The 23,803-nt window shown below is 37.8% G+C and overlaps 1 protein-coding gene across 5 annotated transcripts in view; it reads right to left on the bottom strand.

Annotated features, from left to right (window-relative positions):
* The window catches only part of LOC135113190 (intermembrane lipid transfer protein VPS13D-like), a 475,970-nt gene that overhangs the window by 141,727 nt on the left and 310,440 nt on the right, over positions 1-23,803 (bottom strand). For all 5 annotated transcript variants that reach the window (XM_064028315.1, XM_064028317.1, XM_064028314.1 and 2 more), the window contains 3 exons: positions 22,850-22,937; positions 12,023-12,343; positions 8,726-8,813 (listed from right to left, as the gene is read on the bottom strand). In XM_064028315.1, the coding sequence (XP_063884385.1) occupies positions 8,726-8,813; positions 12,023-12,343; positions 22,850-22,937 (497 nt within the window). The remainder of the gene's footprint in view (positions 1-8,725; positions 8,814-12,022; positions 12,344-22,849; positions 22,938-23,803) is intronic.

Raw genomic sequence — 23,803 nt, forward strand, 5'->3', positions numbered from 1 at the left:
AATCTAAACCTCAATTTCTTGTATTTTCATTAAAGAAGAAAACTACTGCTCCAAATTTAGTGAAACTTTTACATATAACTCATCCAAAAGAACTTTATGAGTCATAAAATTTTGGTGTAGTTTGGTTCATATATAACAAAAATGGAAAATGACTTGGTCAATCCCCTTAAAGGGGGCATTATACCCAAAGTTCAGTAAATAGAGGTTTGATACATTGAGGGCTTATTATTAGTTTAGTCCCCTTTGATTTTATAGTATACTGTATTTTTATTAAATTATAATGTACTATAGGTATAATGACTGTTTTTTATAAAGTTAAAGTGAATTTTAAATGCGGTTAATAAGTGAGATGTATATTTTATGGTTTAATCTGTAAATATAGATATTTCTGAGTCTTGCAGGAGTGGTTTCCCATATTTGTGGATTTTTTTGCTATTTGTGGTTGGCTTTGGAATGTAACCCCCTGCAAATACCAGAGGAACAATATATATATATATATATATATATATATATATATATATATATATATATATATATATATATATATATATATATATATATATATATATATATATATATATACTGTATTTGGCATGGGCTTTTAAGACACACCTCAGTTTGGGCAGGCATTGAAAAAAATAAATAAAATAAAATAAATAAATAAATAAGCCAGCTTAAGCTCTGAATATAAAGTGGAGGGTTTCACCTGACATCTGAAGCCCTGTCACATCTACTATTCAGATCCCTATTAGATCTCAATACCGTACATTTAAAAATCTTAATGTTTGCTAGGGCCTACTAACAATGGTCCTTAGATCAATCCTACTGTGAGATGTAAACAAATATTGTGTAGGCAGTGACAACGTCAAGGCCCAAAAAGGTAATAAAATTTATACATCATATTTTTCATCATTCTACATGTAATCCTAGTTATAATATTTTAGTACATTTTCAAAGCATAAGGATGTGTAAAAATAGATTTACCTTATTCTCTACAATATATTTTTATTTGAAATATTCAGTACAGACAGTCACTATGAGCTGCCCTACCTTGTGATGCTCTCTTCACTTATAAAATCTTTTGTTTTGTTAGCTGGTAAGCTATTTTCTACAAAAAAGCAATAGTTTCTCATTAGCTTCAAGTTTAGCAGAACATGTATGCAAGATAAGAATGCTAAAAGATAAGCACAATTTTAGTTGTTACCTCAAGGAATAATGGCCTCATAGCCAGGAGGAGGCAGTAGACATTTGCCAAAACGATAATTACTCCCAGTGAGGTCTAAAGCACTGTTCAGGGGGTGCTGTGAACTTATCATTAAACCCAGCTGTGACCTCACTGAACGTTTCCCTTTGTGTCTCACAACACAAGGGGGCAGTCACAGCCTGCCCTCTAAAGACAACTCTCTTCCTCCACACAAAACTCCAAGCATCTAATAACACACACACCCTTCACTCAAAAATTTTAAAATCATCATGGCGACTCCTACACCAGCCTCGGAGTCCCCATCTGGGGAGGGGACCATAAATGTCCCCAGGTCGGACTGCCTTTCTGTCGACGACCCTAAGTGTCTTGACACCCCCCTCAACTTTTTCTTCATTAACTTCTGCAATATTCGCAGTCTAAGATCTAATTTTCAATCTGCAGAACATCACCTCTCCTCTTCTAAACCTCATCTTCTTTTCCTCAATGAAACTCAGGTGTCTGAGGCAACTGACAGTAGCACCTTTTCTGTTCCCTCCTACTTTCTCTATTCTCATTTTCGATCCAAAGCTGGATGCTGCGTTTATGTGCGCAATGACTTAACCTGCTCTTGTGCCTATGCTCTTGAATCTTCCGAGTTTTCCACCATCTGGCTACGACTACAGAGTCACTCTCATACTAAATTTATCTGTGCTGTATACCTCTCACCTAACTCCTCTGACTATAAGAAATTCTTTGACAACTTAACTTCCAAAGTGGAGCACATTCTGACCCTCTTCCCTTTTGCAGAGATCTCCATTCTTGGAGACTTCAATGTTCACCACCAGCTTTGGCTTTCCTCTCCCTTCACTGACCATCCTGTTGAACTAGCCTACAACTTAGCTATCCTCCATGACCTAGAGCAATTGGTGCAACACCCTACTCATATTCCTGACCGTCTTGGAGATACGCCCAACATTCTTGACCTTTTCCTGACCTCTAATCCTTCTGCTTATGCTGTCACCCTTTCTTCTCCGTTGGGCTCCTCCGATCACAATCTCATATCTTTATCTTGTCCTATCACTCCAATCCCTCCTCAGGATCCCCCTAAGCGAAGGTGCCTCTGGCATTTTGCCTCTGCTAGTTGGGGGACCTGAGGAGGTATTTTGCTGATTTTCCTTGGAATGACTACTGCTTCCGTGTCAGAGACCCGTCTTTGTGTGCTGAGCGCATAACAGAGGTGATAGTGTCTGGCATGGAGGCATACATTCCTCACTCTTTTTCTCATCCTAAACCTTCTAAACCTTGGTTTAACACAGCTTGTTCTCGTGCTATACATGATAGAGAGGTGGCCCACAAAAGGTACTTAAGCCTTCCATCACCAGAATCTCATGCACTTTATATTTCTGCCCGGAACCATGCCAAGTCTGTTCTCCAACTAGCCAAAAACTCCTTCATTAACAGAAAATGTCAAAACCTTTCAAGATCTAACTCCCCTCGTGATTTCTGGCATCTAGCCAAAAATATCTCCAATAACTTTGCTTCTTCTTCTTTCCCTCCTCTATTTCAACCAGATGGCACCATTGCTATCACATCTATTTCTAAAGCTGAACTCTTCGCTCAAACCTTTGCTAAAAACCCTACCTTGGACGATTCTGGGCTTGTTTCTCCCTCTCCTCCAACCTCTGACTACTTCATGCCACGTATTAAAATTCTTCGCAATGATGTTTTCCATGCCCTCGCTGGCCTAAACCCTCTGAAGGCTTATGGACCTGATGGGGTTCCTCCTATTGTTCTCCAAAACTGTGCCTCCGTGCTTGCACCTTGCCTAGTCAAACTCTTTCAGCTCTGTCTGTCAACATCTACCTTTCCTTCTTGCTGGAAGTTTGCCTACATTCAACTTGTTCCTAAAAAGGGTGACCGTTCTAATCCCTCAAACTACCGTCCTATTGCTTTAATTTCCTGCCTATCTAAAGTTTTTGAATATATCCTCAACAGGAAGATTCTTAAACATCTATCACTTCACAATCTTCTATCTGATCGCCAGTATGGGTTCTGTCAAAGCCGCTCTACTGGTGATCTTCTGGCTTTCCTTACTGAGTCTTGGTCATCCTCTTTTAGAGATTTTGGTGAAACTTTTGCTGTTGCCTTGGACATATCAAAAGCTTTTGATAGAGTCTGGCACAAAGCTTTGATTTCCAAACTACCCTCCTACGGTTTCTATCCTTCCCCCGGTAACTTCATCTCAAGTTTCCTTTCTGACTGTTCTATTGCTGCTGTGGTAGATGGTCACTGTTCTTCTCCTAAATCTATTAACAGTGGTGTTCCTCAGGGTTCTGTCCTGTCACCCACTCTCTTCTTATTATTCATTAATGATCTTCTAAACCAAACTTCTTGTCCTATCCACTCCTACGCTGATGATACCACCCTGCACTTTTCCACGTCTTTTCATAGATGTCCAACCCTTCAGGAGATAAACATATCACGCAGGGAAGCCACAGAACGCCTGACTTCTGATCTTTCTAAAATTTCTGATTGGGGCAGAGCAAACTTGGTATTGTTCATTGCCTCAAAAACTCAATTCCTCCATCTATCAACTTGACACAACCTTCCAGACAACTATCACCTCTTCTTCAATGACACTCAACTGTCCCCCTCTTCTACACTGAACATCTTCGGTCTGTCCTTTACTTATAATCTGAACTGGAAACTTCACATCTCATCTCTACCTAAAACAGCTTCTATGAAGTTAGGTGTTCTAAGACGTCTCCGCCAGTTTTTCTCACCCCCCCAGCTGCTAACTCTGTACAAGGGCCTTATCCGTCCATGTATGGAGTATGCTTCACATGTCTGGGGGGGTTCCACTCATACTGCTCTTCTAGACAGGGTGGAATCAAAAGCTTTTCATCTCATCAACTCCTCTCCTCTAACTGACTGTCTTCAGCCTCTCTCTCACCGCCACAATGTTGCATATCTAGCTGTCTTCTACTGCTATTTTCATGCTAACTGCTCTTCTGATCTTGCTAACTGCATGCCTCCCCTCCTTCCGCGGCCTCGCTGCACAAGACTTTTTTCTTTCTCTCACCCCTATTCTGTCCACCTCTCTAACGCAAGAGTTAACCAGTATTCTCAATCATTCATCCCTTTCTCTGGTAAACTCTGGAACTCCCTGCCTGCTTCTGTATTTCCACCTTCCTATAACTTGAATTCCTTCAAGAGGGAGGTTTCAAGACAATTATTCATCAATTTTTGACCACTGCTTTGACCCTTTTATGGGACTGGCATTTCAGTGGGCATTTTTTTATTAGATTTTTGTTGCCCTTGGCCAGTGTCCTTCCTACATAAAAAAAAAAAAAAAAAAAAGAAATGCAGTGAACCTTGAGTGTGTCGCCAGGTTTTGGTGTGTCACTGACCGCAATTTTGTTTTGGTACATGCAATGTAAGCATCGTCACTTAATTTCTTCCTGATTGGTGTTATTTTATGTGAATTACCAGTAAGTACAACCTGTTATACAGTGTTACCTTGCAAAAAAGTTATCTTTTTTTGTGATGTAGAAGTGATCATCACTTTATTTACATAGGTAAAGATGTTTAGGGTTTGATTTAAGGGCCACTGTTACCACAGACTTACCACCATCCACTGTCCCAAAGCTAAACCTTGGCCTTATAAGATGCAGGCTCATTTTCTGAGAATTAAAAAAAGAAAAAAAAAAAAGCTCATCTTATCAGCCATCAAATACGGTATATATATATATATATATATATATATATATATATATATATATATATATATATATATATATATATATATATATATATATATATATATATATACAGTAAACTCTCATTATATTGAATTTTGTTAAAGCAAATTTCACATTTATCTAACTATATTCCCCATAGGAATCAGTGTAAAACAGATTAATCCATACTCAGATACCTGTCCACCATGTTTTAGCGGGTAATGACCGATGCTCCCACTGTTAAGGTGGCTGCTCTATACCATCTCTAGCTTAGAATTTTTTTTTTTTTATCCAGAAAGGATGTGTTGAATGAACTTAGTGACACAAAATTCATCAAAAGATATTGTTTAGACCATGTAGACATTCTCTTTGTCACCATTTAAGTAATGGAAGCCTTACAGAGGGACACAGAGAGGTGCAACACACTCACTGCCAAAATTAAGGTGATCATAACACTCAGACATCTTGCTGCTGGGTTTTAGCTGCTGGGAAAATGCAGTTGTGCCATATTGATGGCGTTGTGGGTCATAGAGAGAGCTACAGAAGGCTTGGGATTACTCCTGAGTGCTGAACCTTGTTTGTTTACATCAAGGTTCTTCAATGGGATCATATTTAACTTATTTCAAAGATTGAATTACTGTCCTACCTTCTGTGTCTCTTCCAAATGTAAAAAAAATGAAGGAAACATTTATAAAAACTCTAAATTAGTGATAAATGGCTGCATTTGCTACGTCTTGTAGTATTTGAAATCACGTAACTTTGTTTTCGAAAACTGAATTAAGGTACAGCAATCGAAGCAATTATGAGTTGAAATTTTTGTTCAAAAACCGAGTTGTTCAGAAAGGTACTCATTTAGTAACCAAGGTTCCACTGTATATATATATATATATATATATATATATATATATATATATATATATATATATATATATATATATATATATATATATATATATATATATATATATATATATATATATATATATATAAGGTGTAACGTCCATTAGAGGAGTTGAAAATGTATGGGACTTGCGGCTGTGCTTTACATATAGCTATGAGGTGATGGACAGACAGTTGCATTGTCACAGCCTCAGAGGTGCCACTTGATCAAATTATGAATGGTTTAATCTTATTTTTTTGCAAGCTGTGAAATATTACAGTATCTTACACCAAGACAAATGGTATTTAAAAACCATGTAATTTACCGATAAGCATTACATGATAATATTATTGTGGTGATTAAAAGTGCTCCTGTAAAATGCTACAAGGCATCATCACTCAGCTGTTTTCAAGATCACTCAGACTTGCTTCTCCCCTCCTCCCTTGCTTCGATAATACCATGTAGCATTTTACAGGAGTATTTTTAATCACCGCAATAATGTTGTTATGTAATGCTTATTGGTAAATTACATGCTTTTTAATGCCATTTGTCTTGTTATAAAATACTTTAATATTCCACAGCTTGCAAAAAAAATAAGATTAAACCATTTGTAATTTGACTAAGTGGCACCTCCGAGGCTGTGACAATACAACAGTCACTTCACAGCTACACGCAGACCACACCTGCAAGTCCCATACATTTTCAACTCCTCTGATGGGCAAACAAAGCCATAAAATGCATATGTGTATAGAAAATTTTCTACTTAGAATTACACATTCTTCCACCTCTTTCAGTATTTGCAGAAACTCACATTACATCCTATATATATATATATATATATATATATATATATATATATATATATATATATATATATATATATATATATATATATATATATATATATATATAAATAAAATACTTCTCCATTTCCTACCTTTGTGACAACTTTGCTAATAATAAAAGATTGGGCTCATTTTGGGAAGTTCCTGAAGGTGGAGTGGACGGATTTTGGGCTGTTTTTCAGTTGGGAGCAGGCGGGTAAACAGTCCATGATCTGGCAACTCTAACACACTGCCTCTGTCTCAGTCTCACAGTGGCAGTTGAAGTGGAAGGTTGTTGCACTTGTACATATGTACGTATTTGTAGTAGGATCTGCTGATCATTATGTTCCAGATGTCTAAGGTGTTGTGTTACGACTAAAATTTCCAGCTCCTTCACAAAGCTGCTGCACCTGGACTAGCTTCCCCCCAGTCACCTCCTATGTGACTGGGTGCAGGGCTTAATATGGGTTACAAGGTCCACTTTTGACTCATGCACCCTTTTTAACAACAGTTGTAAAGCCAGGTCACCCTACTGAGGTCGCCAGTCTGTTTTACCCACCTACAAACAAGGGAAATACAACTACTACAACAAACTCCACCAGTTGGACAAGAATCGCCAACCACGTCTAGAAAGAAACAATTGTAACAAGCAACCACACATATATAGTCGAGGTATAATACCCCGGGGGAATACCACCTTCATAACAGGCCACCCACTTCTGGCGAGGTACTATAACACTGGCAGAGTAGTGTCGTTTACAGCCTCCTGGACAGCAGGCTTCATCAGGGCCTGATGTGTGGGTAAATTTCACTACACTGCTAATCACTTAAGTCCTCTGCAGGTCAAGCATCCTCAAGGAGCCTGACGCAGTAGCATTTAACACTAAACAAGCTCACTAGCAAGAGACATGACTACAAACGAGTGCCCACGAACACACAGTAGGATAATTCACCTCTCACTGTACAAGAACTCAGCCCACACACACACATGCAGCCAAGGAGCCACTTCCTTGGGTATGGAGTGTGTTATAAGTGAGTACACTCCCTGGCAGGCTACTATGGAGACTTCTATGCTATTTAAGTAGGCCGTGGCGTACAGCCGGTAATGATTCACTTATCTCCCTAAAGCAAATGACCCGACTAGCTGTATTCTCACCCCACTCTCCACCAGGTACCCCTGCCTATCTCAATATGTCTGCCCCATCTAAGTGCTGGGTAGTGACTCCTGGTCTGATGCTAGGGAGGGAGTACAAGAAAGGGGGTTTGGGTAGTGACATACATACACCCACCCACTTGCTGCTCTGCACCCTGTGCTAGTTTATATGAATAAGACACTTCACTTCTGAAAATTCTAATGATTAAACTGGAGGGGCTAGATGAATACTAATTACATTATTGTCAAGAACAACTCTTCTACTAAGTACTGGGTGAGACACAAATTGAATGAAGAGGAAAATTTATGCGGGAGGAGTGACTTGTGGATAAATATTATACCAGGAGCTTCAGTCTGGGTAGGCTATGTGTCAGAGATACATCCAAGTCTCCTCCCCAGCCTGTCTCTTTTCTTATCTCTCTCTCTCTCTCTCTCTCTCTCTCTCTCTCTCTCTCTCTCTCTCTCTCTCTCTCTCTCTCTCTCTCTCTCTCTCTCCTTTCCTCATTCCTCTTCTCCCTCACTTTTTTCCTTTGTTCTTACTTCTCTTTGGTTTACATCACTTCATGTCACTGCACACAACAGTTGCTTTTCTGTTCCCAAGATCAGAATCTAATTTGAACATCATATATGTCTATGTAAAAACTGATATCTTATACAGATTATTACAATACTTGTATCCACAAAATATATTTCATATTTGTCCTAAGATCACAAAGCACTGGAGTATCCATTCAACAGAGGGTAAAAAATGAAAGAAAGAATAAAATTAACAATGGGCTTTAAGGATCTCATTTTAACCACTGATATTGTAATAAAATAAGCTGGAAAATGAGTTTGTGTATACAAAGGAGTGATTATAATACAACACAGAAAATAGACCAAAAAAGAATAGTTCATGCTCTACATAAGTCAATCCAAAAACACTCAAGTACATGATAAACTTACCAGCTGCATCAGTGCTAACTCCCTCTTGCCTGAAGATAAGTGGCAGACCTGTCTTGTTGATGAGCCAGTAGCTAGCATACACCACCACCTTTGGGAGAACACAAGCTATTTTATAATGTGTGTGTGTGTGTGTGTGTGTGTGTGTGTGTGTGTGTGTGTGTGTGTGTGTGTGTGTGTGTGTGTGTGTGTGTGTGTGTGTGTGTGTGTGTGTGTGTGTATTTACCTAGTTGTATTTACCTATTTGTGGTTTATGGGAGGGAAGTAATCTCATAGTATCCCTTCTCTATATCTATCTAGTTTGGTCTTAAAAGCACTGACAGTTTCAGGATTTACAACGTCTTCACTGAGTTCATTCCATTTATTCACACTTCTGTGGGGAAAACTATACTTCTTAATGTCTCTTCTACAGTTAACTTTCTTCAACTTCTTATTGTGTCCCCTTGTACTCTGTGAGTCTAAATTTATTAAACCTTCTTTGTCCACATTTTCCATACCATTTATCATTCTATAGATGTTTATTAAATCTCCTCTCTCTCTCCTATTTTCAAGTGTAGGAATTTCCAACATTCAAAATCTCTCTTTATAGGTCGATTTACTCAACTCCAGAACCATCTTAGTGACTGCTCTTTGTACTCTTTCTAATTTTATAATATTCCTCTTTACATGAGGAGACCACACCACTGCTGCATATTCCAATCTTGGTCTTATCATGGAAATCAACAACTTCTTTATCATTCCTTCATCTAAATATGAGAATGCCATTCTTATTCTTTTTTAACAAATTCATCATTTCTCCAGTAATTTTATTAATGTGTCTGTCCAGAGTCAAATTTTCAGTAACTGTCACTCCCAAATCAACTTCCTCTTATGATTTCTGTAACTTCACACCATCCATCTCATAATGATATTGTATTCTTTTCTTACTCTTACCAAACTCAATTACTTTACATTTACTTAAATTGAATTCCATTTGCCAAGATTTACTTCATCTATTTATCTTATTTAAATTATCTTGCAGTACCATACAGTTATTTACATTTTCTACCCTTCTCATCAGCTTAGCATGATTTGCAAATAAGTTCATATAACTATCTATTTCTTTGTTTATGTTGTTCACATATTTTACAAACATTATTGGTGCCAACACTGACCCCTGTGGGACACCACTAGTTACTTTCAGCCAAGATGAATTTGGTCTTGTATTACTGTTCTCATCTCTCTATCATCCAGGTAATCCTCTATCCACTCCAACAGACTTCCTCCAATTTTTCCATAGTTTTTTTTATCTTCCATAGCAATCTTTGGTGTGGTACTTTGTCTTTCTTCAGGTTTAAGTAGACACCATCCACCCATCCATTTCTCTCCTGCACAATATTGACTACCTTTGAATAAAAGGACAATAAGTTCATGGAGTATGATCTTCCCCTCCTAAATCCAAATTATCTCTTTCCAAGTGTTCCATCCATCTTTCCTTTATTGTTCTTTCACATAGTTTTCCTACAACACTAGTCAAGGACACTGGTCTGTAATTTAGTGGGTTTTCTTTATTTTCTCCTTTGAATATTGGTGTAATATTTGCTCTCCTCCATTCTTTCAGTACTCTTCCCTGGGATAGTGATGTCACCACTAGACTGAATTTTTTTTAGCCAGTTGTTCTCTACATTCTTTTAATATCTAGTTTGCTACTCCATCTGGACCAGATGCTTTATTTACATCAAGTTCTTCCATCATCTTAAGTATTTCCTCATAACATACTGGGACTGTACTTAGTATATTGTGTGTGTATTTACCTAGTTGTATTTACCTAGTTGTATAGTACAGGGTCCGAGCCAAAGCTCAATTAGTCCTGTCTCCATACCCAAATTTGTCCAATCTCTCTTTAAACATGTGCACACTCTTTGCCACAACCATCTCTTCTTTTAAGTTATTCCATATTTCAACCGTTCGATGTGGAAAGCTGTATTTCTTAATATCTCCCAAACAATGACTCTTCTTTAATTTCTTCATATGTCCCCTTGTACGTTTATCTCCTTCCTCCACTTTTACAACTAGGTCATCTCTGTCTATCTTCTCCATGCCATTTACTAATTTGAACATTCTTATCAGGTCTCCTCTTTCCCTTCTTTCTTGCAGTGTTGGTAATCCAATTTCTTCCAGTCTTTCCTTGTAACTTAGGTCTTCCAATTCAGGTATCATTTTCGTAGCTGTTGTTAGTTGCTTAAATGTGTTGTATCATTTATCATTTCTTAGTGCTCCTCCTTTTTCCATGAACTTGTCACTGTTGGGAAAGATACAACAGCAATGGTTCTTTTTATCTTCACTTTCAATAGTAACATTTCTTATGTCTGCTTCCCCATGCCATGTTTTTTTTCTTCTTTTTCTTTTAATGTTCTTGGCTCATTGTGCTTGTAAGAAATTCTCATATTTGTGGAGGATGATAGGTGGTGCAGGCAGGGGCTCATGCTGCCCCTTGAAGCTCTGGAGCAGCTTGAACCCAGATCCTTGAGACCACCATGTCCAAGCACTGACTATTAGATCACCACTTCTCCAGTTCAACAATGTTTACTTCCAAATCTTTTCTAGCTGCTATTAAAACATCCTCTTCCTACTTCTCAACTTCTATCCTTTTTCTGTATGTTATATCTTTCTTGATCCAGTTGAACTTTGTGAAGTGGTTTTAGTTCTTTTCACTAAATATAAGATATTTATTTTGTTTATTTCAAGTCAATTTTATATTACTGATATCAGTGTTACTATATACTATTTCTTGCTTTTATCTTATTTTTCTTTAACTCTGTTTCAGTATTCATGTCTATAACTCTCCAATAAAACTTTTGTGCACTGCTCCTTTTTTCCTTTGTATCAGTCTTAGCTCTTTTTTCTTCATCTGTATCTGACCTTATCCATACGGTTTTAATTTTCTCCTTTTTTACTGATAATCTCATTTATTGTAATTTTGATCACTTTCCTTCCTCAAATTCCATTATTTTATACATCTCTTATAGATCATTCTGTTCCTTCCCTCACTTGTATATGTTTATGTATGGTGTGAGATGATGAAGTGTAACAGTTGGAGAAACTGAAGTGTAGTGATAAAGGACAGCAGTAATAGGTGGGAAATTGTGATGCAATGCCCATGACTGTTAAATAAATAACAGAAATAAAGACTAATAATGATTTTGGACAGGCAGATCTGTCTTGTGTCAAATTTGAAAATATAAGGAAAATGTAGTCAGTTTTCTGAATTAGAAATAACCATATTTTTGGTTCTTGAAGACAGAAACTACAAACACCCACCTTGAGAGCCCCTCCATATTGCAGGTGAACTTTGATGTGTAAGTAGAGGAGACGCTTCTGGACATCCTGCAACTTGAGAGTAACTAGGTATGGGGAAGAGGAGGGATTCAGACAGATTTCCCCACAAGGACTTAAAGTGTCTGTCCATAACATGAGAGTAACACTTTCTGCTGGATCAACTGAATGGAGGCAGGCATCTTCTCCTGGCCTGATTCGACCCTTTGGAGTCCCAGGAATCTTAACCTCATAATGGAGATCATATGGAAGGAGGTTCACCATGGTGAGAGGGCTCACTAGCATAATGGTGTGACCTGGCTGAACCTGAAGAAAGAAAGAATTACTTGTTAATGACTTTTTTTTAGTGCTGATATTGAAGATTAGATGTTAGACAATTTGTACCTGAACACCCTTGGTCCAAATGGTGATGATGATTGTATTTCTTCAATACATCACTGGTCCAGCACCTTTCATGATGTGGTACAGACCATTTCTGACCTTTTACACAACACAAACACAGGTTCCAAACACATCCAGAGAAAGGTATGATTGTTGGTTGTCCATTACTACTAGGGTGCAAGGTCACACCTTTCAACTCACATCCCATACCTATTCTCCAGTGAGCATGAGCTAAGATAGGAATCGGGGCAGCCTGCACTAGAAGGGCCACTCATGCCACCCCAGCCAAAACTGAGATAGCATATAACACTTAACTGAGGTCTTAACTTTTGTGTGTGAGTGAATGTCTCTTTGAATATGGTAAGCAAGGTTGAAAGTCACTAAAAGGAGAGAAGCCTGGTTGAAGAATGATGCAAGCATGACATGCTGCTTTATTTTATGAACATCATAGGTTATAAAATGGGGAGAATTGGTTGACATGCAGTCAACTGCATATTTTTGAAAAGCGATAAGGTTTTTCTCCCGCGGAGTCTAGCCACAGCCTCTGCAGTGACATCACATGAAGAGAGAACACAGGAACAAGTGAGAAGATTAATTTTGAAAATTGTGGACATGAAAGTAAGGAAATGGTGGCACAAAGATGCCACAGAAGATCACCAAGTGGAAGCTTAAAAATTATGTATAAAAATATGGACGGTTTGGTGTCAAGCTTATTGGAACTTAAAGACTACAAAAGAACAATAGACTAGACATGGTATGTTTAATGGAAACCAAATTATAAGAGGAAATAAAGTTGAGATTTGCAAAGGAAGGTTAAAGTACATGGAGGAGAAACAGAAAAGGAAAGGGAGGAGGAGTGATGATATTGGTAAAAGAGGATATTGTTATTGAGGAAGTGGAACATGGTGATGGAATGGTGGAAACTTTGAGCGTTCTGATTAAGATCAAAGGAAGTGAAAAGAAGGAAAATTATTGTGATGTACATACCACCAAAAACTAATGCATGGGAGACCAATGAATATAAAACTATGCAACTAGAAACAAGAAATAGCATAGAGGGAATGATAAGGAGAAGTAACAAAGTGCTCTTAGTAGATGACTTCATCAGTAAAGGAATTAACTGGGAGGAGATGGAAGTTAAAGAAAATGTTGGGTCACGGAGCAAAGAATTTATGCAAACCATGATGGTGAAAATCCCAGAAAGTAGACCAAGTATACATTGTCTGAGTCCACTAGGAAGAAGTACAATGTTGCACAGGAGTGAACAATTTAGAAATAAGAGACAGAACTATGCTAAGGCTAATTTTTCTGAGCTTAATAAATTTTATGGAAGAAATTAACTGGAAAGAGCTATTTGAAGATAAAGTAGTGCAAGAAAATATGAGATATTTTTGAGCAAGTATAGATAGAGGGTGCAACAGTTTGTACCAAGTTATAAAGTGAAAATTGGGAAGCATGAATGGTATAATGCCAGGTGTATAGAAGCAAAAAAGAAAAAGGACAGAGCATGGAGGAAAATCATAAGAAATCTTAACAGAACACTAGGGAAGAATACAGAAAGGCAAGGAATTAATATGGCATAATAAGAAGAGATGAAGAAAGAAATTTTGAAAGTGACATAGTAAGAAATTGCAAGGAAGAGCCCAAACTCTTCTACAGATATGTAAATGGAAAAATGAAACAAAGGAATGGAATAAACAAGTTGAAAAGAGAAAGAAGAATTTATGAAAATACTGAGATGAGTGAACTAATGAATGAATTTTCATTCTGTGTTTACAAAGGAAACTGATTTTGTGGCACAAATGGAGGAACCCATATGGGATATAATTAAGAGCTCGCTGAGAGAAGGAAAATTACCAAGGGAAAGGAAAAGAGCTAACATAGTCCCAATATACAAAGGGAAAAATCAAATGGAAACATTAAATTACAGACCAATGTCACAAACAAGTATTGTAAGCAAGCTTTGTGAAATAGTAATTAAAGATAGACTGGGGGAATATTTAGAAGATGAAAAGATAATTACAGAAAAGCAATTTGGATTCAGGAAAGGGAGATCCTGCATCACAAATCTACTGAGCTTTTATATGAAAATAATAGATGGAGTGCAAGAGAGAGATGGATGGGTTGATGCAGTATACCTGGACCTCAAAAAAGTATTTGATAAAGTTCCCCACAAAAGCCTTATGTGGAAGTTAGAGACTGAAGGAGGACTAAAGGGAGCAACATTGAGATGTATGGAGGATTATTTACAAGGGAGGGAAATGGAAACAGTAATCAGACACTAATTCAAGTTGGTACAAAGTGAGAAGTGAGATACTGCAAGGATCTGTGTTGGCACCTATTATGTTTAAAATATATATAAATGATATGACAGAGGATCTAAATAGTTATATAAACCTTTTTTGCTGATGATGCAAAAATAATGAAAATAATAATGGATGAAAATGACTGTAAGGGGTTACAAAAGGATACTGACAAGATACATACAAGGAGCCAAAGATGGAAACTAGAATTTAATGCCAGAAAATGCCACATGTTGGAAATAGGAAAAGGTAAAAAGAGACCTTTATGGAATTACAAAATGGGAGGAGAAATAATAATGAAAAGTAATGAAGAAAAAGATTTGGGAGTAATGATCCAGGAAACACTATCACCTGAAAGGCACATAAACGGAATATTCAGCTCTACATACAGCTTGTTAGAGAGGTGTTTAACTATTTAGATAAAGAAAAGATCAAGAAAATTATAACAAGCATGATACAACCTAAATTAGAATATGCAGCAGTAGTGTGGGCTCCACGTAGAAAAAAAGATATACAGAAACTGGAAAGAATAAAGAGGATAGTGACAAAGATGGTACCAGAATTGAAAGACTTAAGCTATGAAGAAAGACTTGAAGAGATGGAATTACCAACATTACAAGAGAGAAGTGAAAGAGGATACTTGATAACAATGTACAAATTAGTAAACAATATAAAAAGAATAGACAGAAATGACTTGGTACCACAGATGGAGGAGGGAGAGAGATGGAAGAGGGGGCATGGGAAGAAAATAAAGAAGAGTGGATGTTCAAGCGACATCAAGAAATACAGCTTCCCATACTGAAATAATGAAAAAGCAATTATATGAAGGAAATACTGTATATATGTTTAAAGAGATACTGGATAAATATGGATATGGAGACAGGACAAAATGAGCTTTGGCTTGTGCCCTGTACAATACAACTAGGTAAATACACACAGCTAAACTCCTGACTGACTGCTGCCTGCCTCCCATCTGTCTCTCTCTCTCTCTCTCTCTCTCTCTATGTTAACTTATCTGGGAGAGGTTGGAAGGGAAGGATGGAGAGAGAGAGAGAGAGAGAGAGAGAGAGAGAGAGAGAGAGAGAGAGAGAGAGAGAGAGAGAGAGAGAGAGAGAGAGAGAGAGAGAGAGAGAGAGAGAGAGAGAGAGAGAGAGAGAGAGAGAGAGAGAGAGAGAGAGAGAGAGAGAGAGAGAGGGTGGGGGTTGCAAGTCGTGATGACTCATACTCATCCCCTATTCCATGTACCTTGAGTTTATGTATTTAAGTGTTCTTCCCACCCTGTCTTAGTTTCCTTAAATTTTCTCCTAGTTCCCCTCAATTCTGAGAGCTTACTAATAAGAAAAAAATGAATAGTTGCACTCCACTATAAGATTAATAAATCCCACTCAGCCCCTCTAATAAGCATATAATAATTTATATAACTTGATGTTTGTTTTAGAGCGAGATAGTGAGTGAGGTGGGCAGAGCTGGCCAGCCTCTCATCCACACTTCAGTTGAAGCTAGACCCTTATCAGAGGTAGATGTGCTAAGAGAGCTGGTGTATTCAGGGGAATATCAAAAGTTATTTAGCAGAAGATTCACCAATGCCCCTACCATATTGGATAGGATTAGCTCCATGAGAGGCTGTCTGTATTTGCTGGTCTCTTTAAACAAAGGCAGTAAGGTATCCTAGTTGATACTGATTCAGGTTTTTGTGTGTGTTTGGGCATCTTGGTGAGAATGTGGGAGCAGGTACTCACTCATCCTCTCTATGTCTGTTGCTACCCTCTTGTCTTTTCAAGTGCTATGTATTCATCAAATGCAACTGGTCCTTGACACACAAGGCTATGTGTGTCAAGGACAAGAGGACTGAATAGTATTTTCACTGGAGTACAGCTGTTTGCAGTCTCTCCAGGCTCCACCAGTGGTAACATGGGTGAGAGCCTGTCTTCTAACAGACTGTAGATAGACTGGACTTGGGCATGAATAATATAATATCCTGCTGGGAAGTGGGTGGTTAGCCTATGGGAAATGACTCTCAGGGTATTAAGCCCTTTATGTGTGTCTTTACTGTCTGAGCTCCCTACAATATGGCTTGGTGAGTTCTTTCTCAGCTTTAGAGATAAGATGGCATTGTATACATGTTCTTCCCTGTGGTTAGATGAAAAAATTTGGAACATTTGAAAAGCGATAAAGTTTTGGTAAACTGTCAATTTGGATTTAGGAGGGAAAGATCATGCTCCATGAACTTATTGTCCTTTTATTCAAGGGTAGTCGATATTATGCAGGAGAGAGACAGATGGGTGGATGGTGTCTACTTAAACTTGAAGAAAGTGTTTGACAGAGTACCACACCGAAGATTGCTATGGAAGATAAAAAATTATGGAAAAATTGGAGGAAGACTGCTGGAGTGGATGAAGGATTATCTGGATGATAGAGAGATGAGAACTGTAATACAAGATCAAAATTCATCTTAGCTGAAAGTAACTAGTGGTGTCCCACAGGGATCAGTGTTGGGACCAATAATGCTTGTAATATATGTGAATGACATAAATGAAGAAATAGATAGTTATATGAACTTATTTGTGGATGATGCTAAGCTGATGAGAAGGGTAGAGAATATAAATGACTGTATGGTACTGCAAGATCATTTAGATAAGATAAATAGATGGAGTAAATCCTGGGAAATGTAATTCAATTTAAGTAAATGTAAAGTAATGGAGTTTGATAAGAGTAAGAAAAGAATACAATATCATTATGAGATGGATGGTGTGAAGTTAAAGAAGTCAAAAGAGGAAGTGGATTTGGGAGTGACAGTTAGTGAAAATTTGACTCCAGACAGACACATTGATAAAGTTACTGGAGAGACAATGAATTTGCTAAAAAGAGTAAAAATGGCATTCTCATATTTGGATGAAGGAATTTAAAAAGTTGCTGATTTCCAAGATAAGACCAAGATTAGAATATGTGGCAGTGATGTGGTCTCATAGAAGGAGGAATAAAATTAGAAAGAGTACAAAGAGCAGTCACTAAGCAAGTCAACCTATGAAGAGAGATTAAGAATGTTGGAAATTCCTGCTTTTGAAAATAGAAGGAAGAAAGGGGATTTAATAAACATCTATAGAACAATAAATGGTATGGAAAATGTGGACTAAGAATATTTCATAAACTTAGACACACAGAGTACAAGGGGATAGTAAGAAGTTGAAGACAGTTAACTGTAGAAGAGACATCAAGAAGTATAGTTTTCCTCACAGAAGTGTGAACAAATGGAATGAACTCAGTGAAGAAGTTGTCAATGCCAAAACTGTCCATGCTTTTAAGACCAAACTGGATAGATATAGAGACAGGATACTATGAGATCACTCCCCCTCCCATAAACCACAACTAGGTAAATACACACCCAAACACACACACACACACACACACACACACACACACACACACACACACACAGAGGATTTGAAGACTATACAATCTTTTTCTTTGCATTCATATGAGGACAGTACTGTACAGTACTGTACTGTCCAGTATAAGACAGAAACAATTATTTTTAACTGCTGTGAATATAAAACGCAACAGGGAGTGGGGAGTTGAGAGGAACTAGAGGATCCGTATGACCAAATGACTTTCCATATATAATGAATGGTTTTTTATATAGGAGGGACACCGGCCAAGGGCAACAAAAATCCAATTAAAAAAAGAAAGAAAAAAAAGCCCACTGAGATGCCAGTCACCAAATAGGGTCCAAAGTAGTAGTCAAAAATTGAAGGATAAGTGTCTTGAAACCTCCCTCTTGAAGAAGTACAAGTCATAGAAAGGTGGAAATACAGAAAGAGGCAGGGAGTTTCAAAGTTTACCAGAGAAAGGGATGAATGATTTAGAATACTGGTTAACTCTTGCATTAGAGAGGTGGACAGAATAGGGGTAAGAGAAAGAAGAAAATCCTGTGCAGCAAGACCATGGGAGAAGGGAAGGCATGCAGTTAGCAAGATCACAAGAGCAGTTTGCATGAAAATAGCAGTAGAAGTTAGCAAGAGATGCAGCATTGCAGCAATGAGAAAGAAGCTGAAGACAGTCAGTTAGAGGAGAGTTGATGAGACAAAAAGCTTTTGATTCCACCCTGTCTAGAAGAGTGATATGAGTGGAACTCTTCCCCCTCCCCACCCAGACATGTGAAGCATACTCCATTCATTGATAGATAAGGCCCCTGTACAAAGTTACTAGCTTGGGGGATTAGAAAAACTGGTGGAAATGTCTCAGAAAACTGAACTTCAGAGAAAATGTTTTAGCTAGAGATGAGATGTGAAGTTTCCAGTTTAGATCATAAGAAAAGGACAGACCAAGGATGTTCAGTGTAGAAGAGGATGACAGCTGAGTGTCACTGAAGAAGAGGAGATAATTGTCTGGAAGGTTGTGTCAAGTTGATAGATAGAATAACTGAATTTTTGAGGCATTCAACAATACCAAGTTTGCTCTGCCCTAATCAAAAAATTGTAGAGTGATCAGAAGTCAGGCATTCTCTGGCTTCCCTGCATAAACTCTACTTCCTGAAGGGTTGGAAGTCTGTGAAAAGATGTGGAGAAGTACAGAGTGGTATCATCAGTGTAGGAGTGGATAGGACAAGAAGTTTGGCTTTGAAAATCATTGATGAATAATAGGAAGGGGGTGGATGACAGGACAGAGCCTTGAGGAACACCACTCTTAATAGATTTAATGACTCTTAATAGAACAATGACTATCTATCACAGCAGATATAGAACAGTCAGAAAGGAAACTTGAGATGAAGTTACAGAAAGAATGATAGAAGCCATAGAAGGGTAGTTTGGAAATCAAAGCTTTGTGCCAGACTCTATCAAAAGCTTTTGATATGTCTATGGCAACAGCAAAAGTTTCACAAAAATCTCTAAAAGAGGATGACCAAGACTCAGTAAGGAAAGCAAGATTACCAGTAGAGTGTCCTTGACGGAACCCATACTGGCGATCAGATAGAAGGTTGTGAAGTGTTAGATGTTTTAGAATCTTCCTGTTGAGGATAGATTACAAAATTTTAGGTAGGCAGGAAATGAAAGCAATAGGACAGTAGTTTGAGGGATTAGAACGGTCACTCTTTTTATGAACAGGCTAAATGTAGGCAATCTTCCAGCAAGAAGGAAAGGTAGATGTTGACAGAGTTGAAAGAGTTTGACTAGGCAAGGCGCAAGCAGGGAGGTGCAGTTTCAGAGAACAGTAGGAGGGACCCCATCAGGTCTATAAGCCTTCCAAAAGTTTAGGCCAATGAGGATATGGAAAACATCACTGTGAAGAATTTCAATAGGTAGCATGAAGTAGTCAGAAGATGGAGGAGAGGGAGGGACAAGCCCTGAATCATCCAAGGTAGAGTTTTTTAGAAAAGCTTTGAGCAAAGAGTTAAGTTTTTGAGATAGATGTGATAGCAGTGGTGCCATCTGGTTGAAATAAAGGAGGGAAAGAAGAAGCAAAGTTATTGGAGATGTTTTTGGTTAGCTGCCAGAAGTCACAGAGGGAGTTATATCTTGACACGTTCTATTAATGAAGGAGTTTTTGGCTAGTTGGAGAACAGACTTGGCATGGTTCCGGGCAGAAATATAGACGCATGAGATTCTGGTGATGGAAGGCTCATGTATAGCATGAGAACAGGCTATGTTAAACAAAGGTTTCTTTAGAAGGTTTAGGTAGAGAAAAAGGGTGAGGAATGTACACCTCCATGACAGACATTATCACCTTTGTTATGTGCTCTGCACACAGAGACCTGTCTCTGACACGGAAGCAGTAGTCATTCCAAGGAAAATCAGCAAAATACCTCCTCAGGTCCCCCAACTAGCAGAGGCAAAACGTCAGAGGCACCTTTGCTTTGGGGGATCCTGAGGAGGGATTGGAGCGATAGGACAAGATACAGATATGAGATTATGATCGGAGGAACCCAACGGAGAAGATAGGGTAACAGCATAAGCAGAAGGATTAGAGATTAGGAAAAGGTCAAGAATGTTGGGCGTTATCTCCAAGATGGTCAGGAGCAGGAGTAAGGTGTTGCACCAATTGCTATAGGTCATGGAGAATAGCAAAGCTAAAGGCTAATTCACCAGGATGGTCAGTGAAGGGAGAGGAAAGCCAAAGCTGATGGTAAACATTGAAGTCTTCAAGAATGGAGATCTCCACAAAAGGAAAGAGAGTCGGAATGTGCTCCACTTTTGAAGTTAAGCAATCAGAATTTCTTACAGTCAGAGGAGTTAGATGAGAGGTATACAGCACAGATAAATCTGGTTTGAGAGTTACTCTGTAGTTGTAGCTAGATAGTGGAAAACTCAGAAGATTCAAGAGTGTGGGCACAAGAGGAAGTTAAGTTGTTGCGCACATAGGCGCAACATCTAGCTTTGGATTGAAAATTCATTAAATGTATCTTAATTAACGACCTCTGGATATAGAGAATTTTCATCTTTAGCAACCTACCCAGCCCCCACATGTGTTTCTTATATCAAGTGTTTATTGTACTGCCCCAGAGTTACACACTCATAGAGCAGTGGACTTGCCACATCTAACACATCTAGTGAGAAAGAATATGATTTATGATGGGACACAAGATCAGGATCAACCCTTCCCCTATTGAACTCAACTATTTTGAAATTTTTACAGTTCAGCCTTAATTTCTCTTCCTTGCAGTGAGACTATGACTACTTTACCTCTTCTAGACTATCACATACCATTTGCATATATAAGCAGTTTCAGATATGAATAAAAAATCATCACTGAAATAAGCAATTTACCTGTGGTTGTCTGCTTGTCACCCAGCCAGCTGTTCCTCTACAGAAAGAGCTCAGAGCTCCTAGAGACTGATCTTTTGGGTAGGACTGAGACCACTCACACACCATACACTGGTACGGCGAGGTCACAACTCCTCGGGTTATATCCTACACCTACTTGCTGATAGATAAGCAAGGGCTACTTATTAAGAGGCTTCCAAACATGTACCTCACTGCACCCAAGACTCAATGTATGTATGTGTGAGTGGTTTGGGGAGGAACATCTGTAGGTGGAGGATGTAAAGGGGTGTGAGTATTTATGTGTGTCTGTATTTACTGAGTTGTGATATAAAGGAAAGGAGCTATGCTGTCCTGTCTCTAAATTGACTACTTTTAACCAATCTGGTTTTAACCCTTTCACATCCAGACATGCCACCTAATAATAAGTAGCAATCCCAGTTTCCTGCTACACATACTACCCACACTACATGCATTTGAAGTTATTTGTAATTTTCTTCACATTTTCAGCAAAATATCCTGAAAAGTATTTCTATTATAATCATAACCAGTCAGTAGCTTTCTTCATTTTGTATTTTATCATTTTTTTTGTTATTTGGTACAAATGCATTATATTCAATAATAATCATATGTAGTTACATCTTTGGGATGACCTCTACACAGAACCTTCCTTAAACACTGTATGCATTTGTCACGTGTAGTATGCTTCATTTTGTAAAAGCTGTGCTTTATACTTTTTTAGAAAGTCTGACCTGATTCAATAAATTCAACTTAATCTACATTCTTAAACATTCCTTAAGAACAAATACAAAATCTTATTCCTCGGGTGTCTACAGAGGTGGATTAGGAAAGGGCAGACCCTTAATGACCAATCTTTCTCATAGATCTGTTATACAAGTAGACCTATGTCTCTCTACTTCCAGGTTCAATGGCAGAACTGGTTTACCTGAAGTACCATAGCAGCCTTTTCATATATCCAACTCAATATGTCCACTGAACTAGATGCAGATGAACCACTCAGACAGGCCCTTGAAGCTGCATCACATTCTATATATTCACAAATACCCTCTGTTCAGCCTTGCCATCTAGTGCTCTCCTTACATCATTTTCCACAATTCATGGTCTTTCCCTTTGCCTTATACTATTATATCCAACTGAGTTATTTTAATCAATCAGTCTTCTATCAGCCTCTCTACATTTCAGAATCATATGAATGCTCCTTGATAGTTTTTCACTTGTTCAACTCACTTTTAAAAATTTTCCTTTCACACCCAACTTGTCTAACTGATACCCTCCTTACATTTACTCTCAAGTTCTCTCCCACTATGTAGTGGTAAAGCTTTAAGGTGAAAACAAAATAAAAAATGACTGACCCAGTGACTGAAGGGTGAAACCTTTGGACCTGGAGAGGGAGGATCAGCATCAGCTGGAAAGTTGTCTCTCTTGAGGTGCACACAAAATCTGCAGCATATAATCTTATTAGCTTACATTGTTATGATATCAAATCATGTAAACTTGCATGTCTGTTACATTCTAAGCTTCAGCTTAAAATAATCATCACTGAAAACTGATGCCTATATGATTTATATTTTGTACTGAAGATGAATAATGATTTAACTATAAGATATACTCTTTTTAAAAATTATCTAGTCTAAAAATATTCATCTTATGTTAGTTTCCTGTTCATGTCAAATATCAAGTTTTTCCTACACACAATTTCTAGCAGAAGCTTTTTGACTAGTTTTCCCTAATTCATCAACTCATTGTTATATAAACATGTCTTTTCTGTATATATAGAATGGTATCTATGAAAAAAAGTTAATAAAAAGGATGGTTTATAAGAAAAATGCATAAAGCAGTAACTCAGTTCTCTGTCTAAGCTAGAGACTAAGAAGTGTTAGTACAAGGTCAGCATGTTATTTTATCCAGGAAGTAAATCAAAACACTTTTGAGAAAATGATGTACACAAACACCCAAAACATATTAATATGAAGGGCAGTATATTACTGTTATACCACAAGCTTGTACTCAAGCTCACACTACCCATGCTAATCACATTATGCTTCACTTGTGGGGTAAAACAGCAGGTGACATCTACCAATGCATCCATGTTGGTTTCATGCTGTCCTACAAAAGATCTTGGTGCCTCACACTGATTCCAATGCTTGAAACTTAAAGATATTGAAATTTTATATCATGCTTGAAAAACTTGAAATAAAGGTAACTGTCTCAAAGCTTAAATAATAATAATAATAATAATAATAATAATAATAATAATAATAATAATAATAATAATAATAATAATAACAACAACAACAACAACAACA

This window comes from Scylla paramamosain, chromosome 25 (assembly GCF_035594125.1).
Source record: "Scylla paramamosain isolate STU-SP2022 chromosome 25, ASM3559412v1, whole genome shotgun sequence".
NCBI classification, from domain to species: domain Eukaryota; kingdom Metazoa; phylum Arthropoda; class Malacostraca; order Decapoda; family Portunidae; genus Scylla; species Scylla paramamosain.